The sequence below is a fragment of the Geotrypetes seraphini genome, chromosome 7 (assembly GCF_902459505.1).
Source record: "Geotrypetes seraphini chromosome 7, aGeoSer1.1, whole genome shotgun sequence".
NCBI classification, from domain to species: domain Eukaryota; kingdom Metazoa; phylum Chordata; class Amphibia; order Gymnophiona; family Dermophiidae; genus Geotrypetes; species Geotrypetes seraphini.
The window spans coordinates 103,915,329-103,933,576 of NC_047090.1; the positions used below are offsets into that span (position 1 = coordinate 103,915,329).

Below are 18,248 nucleotides of genomic sequence, written 5' to 3' on the forward strand. Positions count from 1 at the left end.
TGTTGTGATCGCTGGAGGCCAATGTGTCCCCCACCGAGACCTCTGTTACACTTTCCCCATTGGTAAGTAATAGGTCCAGTATTGCCTGATCCCTCATAGGGTCCAACACCAGTTGCTTGAGACCAGCTCCCTTCATAGAGTTTAATAGCCTCCTACTGCTGCCGAAAGCAGAGGTAAGCGTATTCCAATCCACATCAGGCATGTTAAAGTCACCTAACAATACCGTGTCCCCACGCAAGGTGATATTTTCTATATCTCTGATTATTTCCATATCCAGGTCATCCTGTTGTCTTGGGGGTCTGTAAATCACTTCAAGATACAAGCATTTGTCCTTCCCTCTGGCCAAATTAACCCAAAGGGATTCCCCAGTGTACTGGATATCTGAGATTCTTGTGACCCTAATGTCTTCTTTAGTATATAATGCTACACCTCCACCCATTCTGCCCTCCCTGTCCCGACGAAGCAAGTTGTAACCTGGTATGGCCATATCCCACCCATGGGAGTCTGTGAGCCAGGTCTCAGATATCGCCACCACATCCAGGTCGGCATTCCTTATTTCTGTTTCCAATTCCAGGATCTTGTTCCCCAAACTGTGTGCGTTGACGTACATAGCCCTCCATGTTGTATTTTTGTTACGTTTCAGTGGGGATATTCCTGTTTGAGCTACTTGAACATTTTTAGCGATATTTGCATTATTTATGCTCCCCCTAGACTCAGAACTACAGTGTGTACTCCCCATATACCCAGAATTACAATGTGTACTCCCCCCTAGACCCATAATTATGATGTGAACCTACCCCCGACTCAAGAATGTGTGTACTCGCCCCTGACTCAGAATTTCGGTGACTACTTACCTCAGCCTCAAAAAAGTATCGGCAGTTTAGTTCGCCAGGTATGTTGTTTGTGCCTGTACCCTCCCCCGACTTACCTAGTTTAAAGCCCTGTGGAGTAGGCGGGCTAAACGGTGTCCTAGGACATTCTTCCCACTTCTGGTTAGGTGTAGCCCGTCGTGTCCCTGTAGTCCTTGCAAAGCTTCACCATAGTGCAGGAACCCGAAGTTCATCTCCTTGCACCATCCTCGCAGTCAGTCGTTCGCCCTCTGTATTCAATCCTCTCTGGCTCTGCCCTTGCCCCTTACTGGGAGAATCGAGGAGAAGACCACCTGCGCATCCATCCTCCTCAGCTTCTCCCCCAGGGCCCTGAAGTCATCAGGTATGCTGTCCGGGTCGCTCCTGGCGGTGTCATTGGTTCCGACGTGGATTAGAATCATGGGGAAGTGGTCTCGGGGCTTGATGAGTCTGTCAAGGCAAGCGGTTACATCCCGGATCCTGGCCCCTGGCAAACAGCAGACCTCTCTTGATTGTAGGTCTGATCTGCAGATTGGTCCCTCAGTGCCCCTCAGCAGCGAATCTCCGATGACCACCACTCTGCGCTTCTTAGGGGTAGGCCGTACTGTAGATTCCTGAGCTGGAACTGTCTGCTGAACAACATCTTGTATCTCGTTCTCATGATCTTCCTGCAGCAGCTGATATCTGTTCCTCAGGGCGATGTGTGGAGTCGATGTAGAGCTGCCCTGTATGTGAGAAAAAGAGACAGTTAGGTCCTCTGCGTTTTCCTGTGGAGGAAGTCACCAGCTGCCAGGAGTCATCATCTCCCGCCACTTCCTGCATTCCGGTGGTTTGTCTCAGGTTAGCAGGTTTGGATGCTTTTGGTGTTCCCAGGGTGGTCTTGTCAGGTTCCTGTTCAGCGATCTGAGACAGCTCCTGGATGACTCCATCGATGAAGGTCTCATCGTCTCGGATGCTCCTTAAGCGCTGAACCTCCTCTCTCAGGCTCTTCAACTCCATCAAAAGGCTTTCATCCCGTTGATCCATCTCTTCTGTCTGGGTTGAGATTGAGATGTCTTTGAGGGGATGGCCTCGGTCTGTACAGATACCTCTGCCCTCCGTCCTGGTTCCACTTCTATCTGTACTCGGGCCATAGCCATCCCCTGGGTACTCTCGGTGACTGAACTACCCGTTTTGATTGAAGTCTTGCTGCCTCTAGTCCTACTTGCCATTTCCAAAGATTTATTATTATTATATATAAAAAAATTATTATTATTTTTTTTTTTTTAGGATATTTGTTAGGGTGGGGGCTGTTAGGTGCCGGTCAGTAAGTGTAGATAGATTAGATGGAGGCTGGGGGAGGGATGAGTGAGAGAGACTGAGTAAAGGCTGAGAGGTATGAGAGAGCAAAGCTGGGGGCGAGAATGGGATATAGAGTTTATCAATAGTTTTGATAAACTACCCTTCAATAATATGTCAGAGAGGGATACAATAGCAAATAAAAGATCCAATTGCATTTTAGCCTTACATATACACAATAAATTTAAAAGATAAAAACATATACTGTACTTTAAACTGGTTGAACCTATATTTTACAGAGAAGCCTAACCCACTTCAGCAAAATTCCCACCCCACAAGGGCCTTTTCAAATAAATATGTTTCACCTATTACCAGGACCTGAGTCCCAACCAGAGGCAATTGCCTCTTTGTTTCAGCTCTGAAGAGGGCGCTGTCACACAGCTGACAACACAATATGGGAAGAGAGGCTGCTGGCTTCTGCCTGTGGCTTGCAGAGGCACCTTAAGGAATTGGATTTACTAAAGTTTCTTTGCCCACAGACACAAAATAAAACAAGAGCCTTAGAGAATGGGGGGAGATTCCTCCCTCCTCAAACCACTGGGGAAAATGTTGGAGGGGGGTGGAGAAGGAGATGTGATAAATGTCTCAGACACTGGCTTCTAGATTTAATGAAAATTTGTCCAGGCCTAGTAAGGTACTCCACCCACCCCTTCATCACCACCACCCAGCCACTAAAATTATCTCTCTTTCATTTTAACTGGACAGTGAGCAGCACCATGTCATAGAGTAAGCATAAGAGAGGATCCAACATGCATTATTATGCCAAAGGTCATGATAATGCAGTGGCATAGTGAGGGTGAGTGACACCTGGGATGGTAGTGCCCTCTTCTCTTCCTCCATTCCCCTTTAATTTTCACAGCACGAGAAGCTTCATGAACTTGCTGCCCACATCATGTCGGCTCTCCCTCTGACATAACTTCCTAGGCATGGAACCTGGAAGTGATGTCGGAGAAAGCCGACACTGATGCGGGCAGCAAATTCATGATACTTCTCACGCCAGGAAAAAGAGGTACGAGGCCGGGGGGGTCGGAAAGGAGTAGGGGGTGGAGAGGAGGATGGGTGCCAGCGTCCCCACCAAGATGGCGCCCGGGACAGTCCGCTGCCCCTGCACCCCCTCTTACTACACCACTGTGATAATGTGTTGATTCTTTAATAGGAAGTTACAGTCAAAATATTCTTTCATTTTAGAAGTTACAGTGACATTACAAAATTTTACCATGGTACTTAGCAACTTTTTTTTTTAATTTAGAAAATTTCAATTATATAATCACTTCAAAACAATTCCAGAAATAACAACAAAATCAAATTCACATGAATTATCAAATTGAAGAAACAATCGTAATTATCATTCACTATTCAAGGTAATAGGATTGAGATCATGGAAATAAAAAAATTAAAAAAAAGGAACAAACAATGGAAAACCAAAACTCGAGAGCTTCTCAAGGCAGCTCAAATAGTATACCCTAACACTATAGAATTATTATGTAACTGCTCTGGACTCCTCTTTTAAAACCAAAAAACCCTTTAGTTGTTTAGATTCACTAAAGACATAAAATTTATAAAATGTTTGCTGGAATTATAGAATTTGATATAATATATGGATTAGAATTTTAACATTTATAAATTATTTATTATTTGTAATTAATATCTTTCTGTATAATTTATATATATTTTTATTTTATTCATTTAATAAAATGTTTGAATGGAATTTGTATGAGGGGAAAGGGTGGGGGGAATGGGAAGAGATTAAGGGGGATGTAGAAAGGAATGGATTAGGTCATTTGGAAATATATTTTGGAGGAATGATAGAAATATGTATGGAACTATTATTATTGTGAATCTAACTGTATTGAATAGCTCTCTGTATTATATTATTGTATACTTGTTTGATTACCGTATTTTCGCGGATATAACGCGCACCTGTGTAAAACGCGCACAGGGGTATAGCGCGCAGAAATCACGATGATATGTACCAAAACTTTTCTATACCGCGCTCAGGCATATAACGCGCATGATGCCCGACGCTCCTTTCGCCCGCCCTGACTTTCCGTGCGCTGTCCCGACTCTCCGTTCACCCCCCCTGACTTCCGTGCACTGCCCTGACTTTCCGTGCGCTGTCCTGACTCTCCGTTCACCCCCCCTGACTTTCCGTGCACTGTCCCCCCTTGAAGTCCTGTCCCCCCTTGAAGGTCTGTCCCCATCCTGAAAGCCTGATGCCCCCCCCCGACGTCCGATACATCCCCCCCCCCCCGGCAGGACCACTCGCACCCTCACCCCGAAGGACCGCCGACTCCCCAACAATATCGGGCCAGGAGGGAGCCCAAACCCTCCTGGCCACGGCGACCCCCTAACCCCACCCCGCACTACATTACGGGCAGGAGGGATCCCAGGCCCTCCTGCCCTCGACGCAAACCCCCTCCCCCCAACGACCGCCCCCCCCCAAGAACCTCCGCCCGTCCCCCAGCCAACCCGCGACCCCCCTGGCCGACCCCCACGACACCCCCACCCGCCTTCCCCGTACCTTTGTGTAGTTGGGCCAGAAGGGAGCCCAAACCCTCCTGGCCACGGCGACCCCCTAACCCCACCCCGCACTACATTACGGGCAGGAGGGATCCCAGGCCCTCCTGCCCTCGATGCAAACCCCCCTCCCCCCCCAACGACCGCCCCCCCCAAGACCCTCCGCCCGTCCCCCAGCCGACCCGCGACCCCCCTGGCCGACCCCCACGACCCCCCCACCCCCCTTCCCCGTACCTTTGGAAATTGGCCGGACAGATGGGAGCCAAACCCGCCTGTCCGGCAGGCAGCCAACGAAGGAATGAGGCCGGATTGGCCCATCCGTCCTAAAGCTCCGCCTACTGGTGGGGCCTAAGGCACGTGGGCCAATCAGAATAGGCCCTGGAGCCTTAGGTCCCACCTGGGGGCGCGGCCTGAGGCACATGGGCCAAACCCGACCATGTGTCTCAGGCCGCGCCCCCAGGTGGGACCTAAGGCTCCAGGGCCTATTCTGATTGGCCCACGCGCCTTAGGCCCCACCAGTAGGCGGAGCTTTAGGACGGATGGGCCAATCCGGCCTCATTCCTTTGTTGGCTGCCTGCCGGACAGGCGGGTTTGGCTCCCGTCTGTCCGGCCAACTTCCAAAGGTACGGGGAAGGGGGGTGGGGGGGTCGTGGGGGTCGGCCAGGGGGGTCGCGGGTCGGCTGGGGGGGCGGTCGGAGGTTCTTGGGGGGGGCGGTCGTTGGAGGGAGGGGGGTTTGCGTCGAGGGCAGGAGGGCCTGGGATCCCTCCTGCCCGTAATGTAGTGCGGGGTGGGGGTAGGGAGTCGCCGTGGCCAGGAGGGTTTGGGCTCCCTCCTGGCCCGATATTGTCGGGAAGTCGGCGGTCCTTCGGGGGGGGGGGGATGTATCGGACGTCGGGGAGTCGGCCGGGCAAGAGGGCTTGGGCTCCCTCTTGCTCCGATCGTGGATGCGGGTGCGGGTGGGAGCGCGTGCGAGCGGTCGTTCGGGGTGGGGGTGCGAGCGGTCCTGCTGGGGGGGTGAATCGGGCGTCGGGCGGGGTGGGAACTATGTTTAAAAACTTTTCTATACCGCGCTCAGGCATATAACGCGCGAGGGGTATGCGCGGTAGGTAAAATCGCGTATAACGCGCGCGTTATATCCGCGAAAATACGGTACTTCAATAAAATGTTATAAATTTAAAAAAAAAATACCTTCATAGGAAATACAGCATAAACAGGGAAAATGTAACAAAAATGATATTCCCAGAGTCTGTGCCCTAAAGCGAAGGGCCAGAAACTCTGGGCGATGTTTCTGAATAATCTTGGATATTTCAGGAAACATTTTAATCTTGGAGCCTAAAAACATCTAATCCATGTGCCAAAAATATAACTTTAGAACATTCCTGTCTGGTTCCAAGGCAAAAGTCACAAGTACAAGTAAAATAGTTCTCCGAGTCACTATATTCAGAGAGGAATCCAAAAATTCCATCAGGTTCATCCCCTGCAAAGATGTTATTAATAATAATAATAATAATAATAATAGTTTATATACCGCAGGACCGTGAAGTTTTATGCGGTTTACAAAGATTAAAAGATGGTACAAATTGATTGAACTTAACAGAGGTGAAAGATAGCGGTTAACAGCTCAAGGGAACAGTTATTGAAGAGAAAGAGTTGTACGGGTCAGCTGTCTAGATACTTCAGGAACAGATATGTTTTTAGGCATTTCCTGAATTCCTCATAAGTAGTAGGTGTAAGCAATTGTTCTAGATCTTTACCCCATAATGCTGCCTGATGTGAGAAAAGGTGTTGATGGTATCTTTAGAGTTTACATCCTCTAACTGGAGGGGAAATGATGTTTGAATGTGAGCTTCTCTTATGTCTATTGGATGAGAACGAGAAAAGGTCAGTTATGTATTTAGGGGCTAGACAGGCGAACTTAAACTTTACGTGTGCCTCCATTGGCAGCCAATGCAGCTGTCGTTAGTAAGGTGTCACATGATCAAACTTCTTTAGCCCGAAAATCAAAGAAATTACAGAGGGGCCACCTCCTTCTCCCAATTTTGGTAGGGAAAGGTACTCAGCTCTCACAATAAGTGATAATGCATGCCATTCCTCAGATATTTCCTAACCATATCCATCCTCCTGGTAGAGGTGGTGGAGACAAAGACTGTGTCTGATTTCAAGAAAGCCTGGGATAGGCAAATGGGATTTCTTAGAGAAAGGAAGAGATAATGGTTACTGTGGACGGGCAGACTGGATGGGCCATTTGGCCTTTATCTGCCATCATGTTTATTAATGGGGACTTAGGAAATTTTAGAAATCTAAGGGTGTTCCTCATAGAAAACATAGAAACATAGAAGATGACGGCAGAAAAGGGCTACAGCCCATCAAGTCTGCCCACTCTGCATACCCACCCCCTGTCTATGCCCTAATGATCCAATTTCCTTATCTTGACCCTCGTAGGGATCTCACATGGGTATCCCATTTATTCTTAAAGTCTGGCACGCTGTCTGCCTCGATCACCTGCACTGGAAGCTTGTTCCAATGATCAACCACTCTCTCTGTGAAGAAATACTTTCTGGTGTCGCCATGAAATTTTCCGCCCCTGAGTTTGAGCGGGTGCCCTCTTGTGGCCGAGGGTCCCTTGAGAAAGAAAATATCATCTTCCACTTTGACACGTCCCGTGAGGTACTTAAATGTTTCGATCATGTCTCCCCTCTCCCTACGTTCCTCGAGAGTGTAGAGCTGCAATTTGTTCAGTCTCTCTTCATACGAGAGACCCTTGAGCCACGAGATCATCCTGGTGGCCGTCCGCTGAACCGATTCAATTCTGCGCACATCTTTACTGTAATGTGGCCTCCAGAATTGCACACAGTACTCCAGATGAGGTCTCACCATGGCCCTGTACAACGGCATTATGACTTCAGGCTTTCGGCTGACGAAACTTCTATTGATACAACCCAATATCTGCCTTGCTTTAGATGAAGCCTTCTCCACTTGATTGGCAGTTTTCATGTCTGCACTGATGATTACTCCTAAATCTCGTTCTGCTGAAGTCCTAGTTAAAGTTTCTTCGTTCAAGAAGTACGTCCTGCATGGATTTCCGCTTCCGAGGTGCATGACCTTACATTTCTTAGCATTGATGCCTAGCTGCCAGGTTGAGGACCAACTTTCCAATGTAAGCAGGTCCTGCACCATATAATTCTGTAAACTGCATTCACTTACTATATTACATAGTTTGGCGTCATCGGCGAATAGTGTTATTTTACCTTGAAGCCCTTGAATCAGATCCCCTATGAATATGTTGAAAAGGAGTGGACCCAGGACCGAGCCCTGCGGCACTCCACTGGTCACCTCTGATGTTTTAGAGAGTGTACCATTAACCACCACCCTCTGAAGTCTGCTACTCAGCCAATCATTGACCCATGCAGTTAGTGTCTCTCCTAACCCCATCGATTCCATCTTGCTTAGCAGCCTGCGGTGTGGGACACTGTCAAAAGCTTTACTGTAGTCCAGGTACACGACGTCCAAAGACTCTCCCAAGTCCAACTTTGTTACCCAGTCAAAGAAGCTGATGAGATTGGATTGGCAGGACCTACCCTTGGTGAATCCATGTTGACTGGGATCCCGAAGATTCCCTTCATTCAAGATCGTGTCCAATTTGCTTTTAATTAGTGTTTCCATGAGTTTGCACACTATTGATGTGAGACTCACCGGTCTATAATTCGCAGCCTCTGCCCTGCAACCCTTTTTATGCAGAGGAACGACATTAGCTAATTTCCAGTCCAGGGGAACTTTCCCCTTACTTAGGGAGAAGATTGAATAGCTCAGCCAACGGTTTCGCCAGGACATCGCTCAATTCTCTGAGCACTCTTGGGTGCAAATTGTCTGGTCCCATGACTTTGTTCACCTTGAGTCTTGCCAGTTCACTGAAAACTTCACCTGGTGTGAACTCAAAATTCTGAAACGGGTCTTCTGTGCTTTGTTTTGCCTTCAACTGCGGACCGTGTCCCGGTGCCTCACAGGTGAAGACTGAGCAGAAGTATTCATTCAGTAGTTCGGCTTTATCGGAATCTGCTTCCATGTAACTTCCGTCCTGTCCTCCTGGACTGTTGGTTTTTTTTTTTACAAAAACTCCATTTTCTTTGTCATAATGCTCTTAACTTTCACCAGTGCTTTACAAACCTCTTGTAGTTTAGAATATTTTGGACTCCAGACTCAGAGTTGCCACTTTCAAGCCTTGCTCATTTGCATCTTGGGCCTGGATATAAAACACGGATGTCTCAATTCATCCTCCTTTTTATAGAGCCATATGGTAACCCTATTTTAGCTATGCCAGCTACAATATATGCATTGGTTTCCTCCCAGACTCTGGTTTGCAATTTGCAGACTTAGAAGGTAACTATGAGTGACTAATTCCAGCTGGAGAGGCATATTTGGCACCACTCAAGTACTCATTCTGTGTCTGTACCCAGCCCTGGGCAGCCGATGAAAGTACTTGGGCCATCTCATGCTTTCTACTGTGCATTGTCCATTGTGTTGTTGTTTCAGACTTTGAGCATGGTGGGAATGACAGCTTTGTCCCTCGTAAGTTCAGGACTTATTTATCATCAAATACCATAGAGAACTTTCCGTCTGATATTCAAAGCGATTAAAGCAGGCAGGAACCTCTCCTTCCCACTTACTGTAAATCACTTCTCAACACTCAGCACAGATATGCAGTGATGGTGCTGATAATTCTGAGTTTGTGTAATTGTCAGAACTTGTTCCTATTTAAAAAAATAAATCTCTAATCCCAATGCATAAAATGTATTTATTTAGTCTACACCTCTTTCTGTGATTTGAACTCTTCAGAATTTGCTGAGGTACTTGTAATATCAAATGGAAACATGCTATGATTTTAAAACATTTGTTTGTTCATTCCATAGGCGTCGGAATGGGGGAAACCACAGGGACCATGGCCTCCCCAAAAATTCTCAGTCGCTGTGATTTTAGCCGTCCTGCCCACCCTTCTCCTGGTGTTTGCTTAAATCTTCGGGCAGCCACCCTTCATTCTAGTTCCAGGGGCAGGCCTTCTCGTGGATGCTGCATGGTGGCTGCTGAAGACTTTAAACTAAAGTGCCAGGAGGAGGTGGGTAGAGGACTCGGCTGTTTAGAGGTCATGCATCAGGGTAGAGCTTTGCTCCCCCCCCTCCCCCAACAAAGCAGTGTTCTGCTGCCTATGCATTCATACATTTATTAAATATCCCATGCTTCCCAAAGTTGAGAGCAGACTGTAACAATTTTCCACCAACAAGGAGGACTGAGACAGGCACACAAGTAGGTAACATCATCTGGCAGCACAAGATCCCAATAGCTCCCCCAGAGCTCAGAACTAGTGTACAGTAAATGAACTTGCATGGCCCTTCCTTCAGTTCTAATTTAAAAACATTTCTTTTCAAAGATGCTTTTGAGTGATAATTCTCAACCTTGGATTTATTAATTATGTTGATTCTGATTAATGAATTTTATATCCCCTACCTTGTGTTTTTTCCCTGACTATTCTTTTTATAATACTTTGTAGTTCAAATCCCTTTCTCCCTTTTATCTTGTTTGTGAAGTTTGTGTATAGTCTGGTTTGTTTTTAAGTCTATGTTAAATATTGTATTACTCTTTAATATTGTAATTTTTAATGTTTTTTATTTATGTTCATCGCTTTGAAGTATGATTAAGCGATTAATCAAAAACACTAATAAACTTGAAACTTGAATATAAAATACAAATGTTTCCAGACCTGGCACGAGACACACAAAAACGTTGATGTGAATTTCTGACTTCAAAACTGGGTGTTACTTCTTTAGGGGCAACCTTTTTTCTTCGTCACCCATGTAAATGTGTGATACAGTATCAAATGCAAAAATATGATCCTACCCAATTGACAACTTTCATGACGGCCGCTCGCCTGAGAACAGAGACAGTATGAATGCTCATTGTTTAATTTGGATATTTTCTTCAGTTGACCATGTTTCACGTTTCTTTTTTTCCATTAAAGTTTTTTCATAAATAACTCATTGAATCTATTTCTTGGATCTCTGTATTGAGGACTTGAGTTGAAGTTAAGTTTTAATTTCTTTACTATAGTTTGTCTCATATTATCATAACGTATATTTGTTTATTTACTTAACTCAACTTTTCTGTACAAGTGGATACTTGATAATGTTCTAGAAAATCTGATAAATAAATAAATAAATAAAGATAGCAGTTGTAAATTTGAAAAAACAGAGAGATAGCAATCATCACTTTACAAATTAACAAATAACACCCCCACCCCCCTCTTTTTATGAAGCTACGTAGGGCTTTTTATTGCAGACCATGGCGGTAAAAGTTCCAATGCTCATATGAATTCTATGAGCATCGGAGTTTTTACCACCATGGTTGGCAATAAAAATCCCTAATATGGCTTCATAACCCCCCCCCCCTCCCTTTCATGAAGCCACGTTAGCTTTGTTTTATCGCTGGCCTTGGCAGTAAAAACTCTCCACCGCTGCTGTATGCTTACCTAAACCAGCAGCAGAGGCTGTAAACTTAAATGCAGTCATCACGGGACTTTGCTGCACTTTCCCACAGCTGCCGGCTCTGCTCCGGAACAAGGAAGTGACGTCAGAGGGGGTGGACCGGCAGCCCACAAGGAGGTGCAGGAAAGTGCTACCATGGCTGAATTTAAAGTTTACTGCCACTGCTGCTGGTTCAGGAAAGCAGCAGTGACAGAGTAGGACAGGAGGTTCCGTACTCGGCGTGCCAGCTGTACACTCCCTTAGAGCGTGCACCCGGGGTAGACTGCCCCTCCTGCACCACCCTTGGTACGCCACTGGCGTAAGCAATTATGATGTCTGTTTTAAAGATTAAGGGGGTCAATATTATAAGTAATTTAATGGACCAGAAATAGCTCTTGGCTGGTTAAATCGCCTGTTTGAGGCTAACTGCTAATTTTCAGAGGCACTTAACTAGTTAATATTGCTGAAAATATATGTTAGAACTGAACTGAAAACCAGCTATTTTGTGGGTGTTCTGGGCCTAGAGTTAACATTTAATCAGTTAGGTGCCAATATTCGGCACTTAACCAGCCCAGTTAACTGCATTGTAATGGACTGGTCACACAGGCATACCAACAGAGCAGTGGGACATTTTGGAGGGCACTATTGTGAACTTCACATAAAGGGTGCCAGATGTACATCTCACCATAACCCCTTTATAATGTTTGGTGAGCCCTCAAAAACTCCTCCAAAACCTACTATATCCACCTGTCTACCAGATGTACCAGATGAGTCAGAAAACATCTTGTATAGGAGGAGTTTGACAGTTATAGAATCACAGCATAACTGTCTACTAACCTAAAGGCCTGGAACGGTTCATTTTCAGCAGAGGCCCTTCCTACCTGCATGTGATGACTGGATATCGCTGCGGGGAGATTGTTACTGGAGGCGGGACTATGGTTGATCGCTGCTGGTGGTTGCCTAGGATGGGGCGGTGTCTGCTCTCTCATTGGGGAGGGGGCTGGTGGTGTCTCTGGATCCGTGGAGTGGGACCGTGCTGTGGACTCTTCCTCCTGGTTGTCCGATGGAGGCAGAGTGCTGTATTCTTCAGGAGCTGCCCACTGAGAGCAGTACAGCCCGGTGCTGGATTGTTCTATCTCTCTGCATCTTCTGCCTGGAAGTGATGAGTCAGGGCTGCAGGAGCTGGAAAGCCCGAGCTGATATCTGCCCCATCTGGACTTTTGCCATTGGGATTATTTAAATGGATTACTGATTACAGTTACTTGCTTAGAGTGACTAATTGTTTTTCTTTTACCAATACCACATCCAAGAATACTTATGATAAAGGCCTTATGGTACGTGAAGAGATAAATACCTTGTGCTAATGGAACTTTTAACATGGGACCTGTAAAGACAAATGCTGGGAACGCCCTCAGTGGTTGCTGTGTTATATTTGCAGTTACTGTGTGCTACAGTCCTGTGTTAAGCTGCAGTTACTGCAAATTTTAGCATGGTTTGGTAAAGTTTTGGGTTTTCTTTTGCCACGAGGCCATCATGAATTTTTTCAAGACAGAGGCTGATTCACCTGAGTGTGTAAGGAGCTAATGGAACATGCAGGCACAAAGCAATGGCCAAATAAAATGGTATATTGAAAAGGGAAGAAATGCATCATGTAATACAGAGATTGCCAGTCTCTTTTGGTCGCAATTACATGGTCACAGCCAAAGCATTCCCCATGACCCTGCCGAGGCATGTCAGAATAATTCATCTACGTACTCCTGACTAGGGTTGCAACCCCCAGTTTGGGAAGGCCTGATTAATGTTTGCCCTTTATAAAAACCATGCAGGAATCATTCAACTTCTTCACATTATAGGGATAAATATTTGCAGAGCTGCAGACCACATTCTACTATTTCAATTTGTAAGAGGAGGCTTTGGAAGTTATCTCCCAATGGAGGGACCAGAAATCCATCCTGCAGAACACTTAAGTTATTAATGTGTGTAATATTACAAAACTATATTTGTAACTTATGATCAGGCCACAATGTTGGCATTTCTCCTTCATTATTTGATATTCTTCTTTCTACTGTGAAAAAGAGAGGAAAAGCCTTTCATTAGACTGTGTGCCAGAGTGTAATGACTTAGTACCAGTAATTTTCCTTTTAAAGGAAGAAAGGCATGGCTTAGCTAATTTGTCCGTTGGCTACTACTGGTTATTTTGCAAATATATTCTGGGAACATATATTTAAAGTATCAACTTTATGCTTATTTTTAATCCTTACCTTAAAGGAAGTTAGAGGTGAAAATTTCAGATTGAAGATATTCTCAGTGATGGTATCTTTTATGGTACATAGAAAAAGCCACCAAAAGAACATAAGAATAGCCATACTAGTTCAGACAAATGATTCATCTAGCCTAGTATCCTGTTTCTAACAGTGGCCAATCCAGGTCACAAGTACCTGGCAGAAAACAAATATGCAGTGGTGTACCAAGGGGGGAGGCGGAGGGGGGGTGCGATGTCAATTCTGCCGTCGGAGAGGAAGTTCGGACCAGCCAATCGCTATCTGGCTAGGCCGGAACTTCCTCTCCAATGGCAGAATTGACGTCGGAGAGAGGAATGCTGGTCAGCCTGATGCAGGGAAGCAGGGAGAGCTTGGGGCGGCGGTGGCTTTGGGCCTGTTACCCGATGGCGGTGGCTTGGGGGCCTATTCCCCGATGGTGGCAGCAGTGGCTTGGTGGAGGGCAGGGAGTAAGAAAGAAAGGGGGCAGGCAGGGAGACAGAAGGGAAACAGAAAAAAAGAAAGGGGGCATCAAGAGAGATAAAAGAAAGGGAGGCAGGGAGAAAGAAAGGGCAGGGAGAGAGGAAGAAAAAGTTGGGGGAAGGAATGAAGTCAGGAGGAGAGGAAGCATACAGGCTGAAAGAAGGGAAGAAATATTGGATGCACAGTCAGAAGAAGAAAGTGCAACCAGAGACTCATGAAATCACCAGACAAGGTAGGAAAAATGATTTTATTTTCAATTTAGTGATCAAAATGTGTCCGAATTTATATCTGCTGTCTATATTTTGCACTATGGCCCCCCTGTTACTAAACCACAATAGCGGTTTTTAACGCAGGGAGCCTATGAGCGTCGAGAACAGCGCTGGGCATTCAGCGCAGCTCCCTGCGCTAAAAACTGCTATTGTGGTTTAGTAAAAAGGGAGAGGGGTATATTTGTCTATTTTTGTATGGTTGTTACTAAGGTGACAGTGCATAGAGTCATCTGCTTTGACCCCTTTGAAAAAAACCCCGGAATATGAATGATAATTAACATTTTCTCAGCGTACAGTGTGCTTTGTGGGTTTTTTTAAATTTTATTGTTGGTAGATCATTTTGACTTGGTCATTTTAAAAGTAGCTCGCAAGCCCAAAAAGTATGGGCACCCCTGAGCTAGAGCATTGAAGCTGTGTGTGGCTGCCGTAAAGGTCATCTCTGATGCAACCGGAAGTTGCATCAGAGACGACCTTTACGGCAGCCATATGCAACTACAATGCTCCGGCTGCAGTAAGAAGGCATTTAGACATCGCCGGCCACAGGGCAGGGAGGTTTGTTGGACCGGGCCTGTTGTCTGGGGGGGGAGAAGAAAGCACCACGAAGGTAAGGGGCAGGGAGGGAGAAAGGGAGGAAATATGGGGTGGAGAGGAAAACAGGGTAAAACAGAGGGGGGAGAAGGATGCTGAAAGCACATGGGGAAGACAGAGGTGGGATAAGGATGCTGAAAGGACATGGGGAAGACAGAGGGGGGTAGAAGAACACTGAAAGGACATTAGGAAGACACAGGGAGGATAAGGACGCTGAACGCACATGGGGAAGACAGAGTGGGAAGAAGATGCTGAATGGAAATGGGGAGCAGAGAGTGGGGATAAGATGCTGCAGGGAAATGGGGAAGAGAGAGTGGGGAGAAGACGCTGAAAGGAAATGGGGAAGAGAGAGTGGGGAGAAGAAGCTGGCAGGGAAGAAGACAGAGATGCCAGACTATGGGGGGAGTGGAGGGAAGAAGATGGGTGCCAGACCAATTTGGAAGGGGGGAGAAAGGGAGAGGCTCAGTAACAGAGCAAATGGAAGATGCAGAGAGAAGAGAGACAGTGGATGGAAGGAAGAGAGTAACAAGAAGATGAGGAAAGCAAAAACCAGAGAAGACAAAGGTAGAACAAAAATTTTCTATTTATTTATTGCTTTAGGAGACATGTGTCACTGTTTCTGTGGTGTTGCATTGTATGCAGAGTCCAGCTTCTTGCTGGTTCAATTTAACCTTTGTCTATGTATTTCTATGTTATACCCCCTTTTACAAAACTGTGGAGCGTTTTTTAGCGGTGGTAGCAGCTCTGATGCTCAGAATTCTATGAGCGTCAGAGTTGTTACCACCGTGGCTAAAATCCACACTACAGTTTTGTAAAAGGGGAGGGGTTAGTTTGTGATGACATATTCCATACTAGGCGAAGGTGTGTTCTGTGTGTTTGAAAGACATAGTTTTCTGTTAGGATTGATGGTATAGGATTGATTTGTTCAAGTCTGGCTTGTTTAGTTTTACAATGGGTGTATTGATGTTGTACTGCTCACTGCAGTATGCAAGATGCTTCCTTTTCCTAGGTATGTGTGACGTGTGGCTTGTTACTAAAAATCATATTTTTTGTACAAATGGGTGGGGTGCCAAAAAATGATGGGCCATGTGTGTCACATATGTCAAATATGGATTGAAAAAGATGTTTAAAAAGTTTTTTTTAAACCTATTGCAAACATTTTTTTTCAACACAATAGAGGTTGGCAGTTTTGGTGGCCATGTTTTTTTAAGGGGGGTCTGTTGCTTTTGGTTATTAAAAAAATTGAGTATGAATGTGATTTTCTGTAAACCACTTAGACTAGACTAGATAATTTGAGTTTTCCTTGCTAACATTGGGTATTGCTATCGATTCTTCACTTACATTTAAGGACCAACTAAACTTGCTTATTAAAAAGTGTTTTTTCAGTCTCCGACTCTGAGAAGAGTGAGAGTACTTTTTCACAAGCAACACTTCTCTGTATTGGTTCAATCAATCATTTTGTCAAGATTGGATTACTGCAACTCAGTGTATTTGGGTCTTTCAAAGGTCAATCTGCAGAGACTTCAATTAATTCAGAGTACTGCAGCTAAACTTATTTTCGGTAAAAGTAAATTTGACCACGTAACTCCTCTCATCAAGGAATTACATTGGCTTCCAGTGTATCTCAGAATTCAATTTAAGTGCATTTGTATTGCATTTTCGCTATTTTGATTCCTTTAGACTAGAATGTCCATAGATCTCACCATCTCTCAGTGGTAAAAACAGAACCTTTATGAGATTTAGTCATTCTTTTGCTTTTAAATTAACCGAATTCTGGAATGCTTTACTGCTTATATTAAGAAGTTTGGAGTATTTTGCTTTATTTTGGAAAGCTTTGAAAACTTTTTTGTTTGCTAAACATTTTGGAAATTAACTATTTTAGTTTACTTTTTTGTTAAGTTCATGTATTATGTATTATATTAGTGTTAACCGAGTCGAACTCCTGTTGGTTGATGACCTGGTTTATAAAACTAAGTTTTAGTTTTTTAGTATATAAAGCAGCATAGACAATTTTGTTAAAGATTCGGCAGTGTAGTTATCACCATGGACTATTATTCAGGTGATGTTTTCTCACTAAATTGTGCTATTTTAGCACTCATCCCATTTTGTGCAATGAGACCTACCCTCCCCCTTTTTTACAAAACTGTAGCGCAGTTTTTAGAGCCAGCCATGGTGGTAACAGTTATAACGCTCATATGAGCGTCGGAGCTGTTACCACCATGGCTGGCACTAAAAAACGCGCTACGGTTTTATAAATGGTAGGGGCTAGTTACTAATAATTGGGGCTAACAGTAAAATAACACATAATGGTAGCCCACACTGTTAAATTCCCCCTTCAAAATCAAATTGACTGGCAGTGTAGTGCAGTGTTTCAGCAAGTCTTATCACTGATCTGATCTTTCCCTGGGGAATAAACCCAGGCAGTTTAAACCCTGTAGTGTAGGCATATAATGTCATCAGAATTTAAGCAAATCTTCTTTAATGGAGAACTCAAAACAAGGAGAGAACTTATGGTTCAGTTGCTTGGAAAGAATTGTAGCCTCTATCAGTCCATTCTCAATCAGTGTGCCCTAGATTCAGGGAACTGGGAGAATAAATTCAGCACTTGCTAGAAGTATTGCTATGGTTTACAGTAGGAATAGGAAGGGCAGGTAGGGATAGTTACAGTAGGAGTGGCATTACAGTACTCCCCCGCGAACTCGCGGTTCAGTGTTCACGGCCCAAGTTGTTCGTAGTTTTTTCCCCTCCTCAAAAATATACTCTTTTTCATATTACTCCGCATGCTTCTCTCCCGTGCTGCGAATACCCAGCACTCCATGCAGCCGCTTTCTCCAAGGTTGTTCTGTTGCACTTTTCCCTTCCATGGGTTCAGCAGTAAAGAGGAGGAGAGGGGTGAGCCCACAACAGAGCGCATCACCGAAGTCAGGCAACCTGCACGGTGCAAAGATACAGAGAAAGCCGGCCCTGCAGCCTTCATCCACCTCCCCTAAACCGCATCCAATTATCGCGTTTTTTTGAAATTTGCGGGTGCTCCTGGAACGGAACCCTTGCGAATTTCGGGGGAGTACTGTACTAAAAAACTTGATGGGATTACGGTGATTTCTGCAGAGATCTCTTAGCTGCCATGCTGTTAGGGCAAAGAGAAGAAAGGAAAACAGAGGATGCTAGCCCAGCACACTTAGAGCAAGCAACCAATAGGAAGCATCCTATAAATCACAGGATGCTATATATGTGGTCTGAAGGAGCCTATTACAGAGAACTACAATATTATACAAATTTGTAGTCCAAGAGCACAATCTCATTTTAAGGTTCATAGTCAAATGTGCGCAAGACAAATGCGGGCAGTCAAATGCGTGCAGACATTTGAGCACAAGCCAATGAAGCGCAGGATAAATGCGCGCAGGTCTATATCACGCAAGACAATAGTATGCAAG

General features: G+C 45.1%; 1 protein-coding gene across 1 annotated transcript in view; it reads right to left on the reverse strand.

Annotated features, from left to right (window-relative positions):
• TEDC1 (tubulin epsilon and delta complex 1) overlaps positions 1 to 12,118 on the reverse strand; it is a 130,755-nt gene extending 118,637 nt beyond the window's left edge. Inside the window, exon 1 of the mRNA XM_033953317.1 lies at positions 12,098 to 12,118. Within this exon, the coding sequence (XP_033809208.1) occupies positions 12,098 to 12,103 (6 nt within the window). The 5' untranslated portion in view covers positions 12,104 to 12,118. The remainder of the gene's footprint in view (positions 1 to 12,097) is intronic.
• Between the last annotated feature and the right edge of the window lie 6,130 nt (positions 12,119 to 18,248).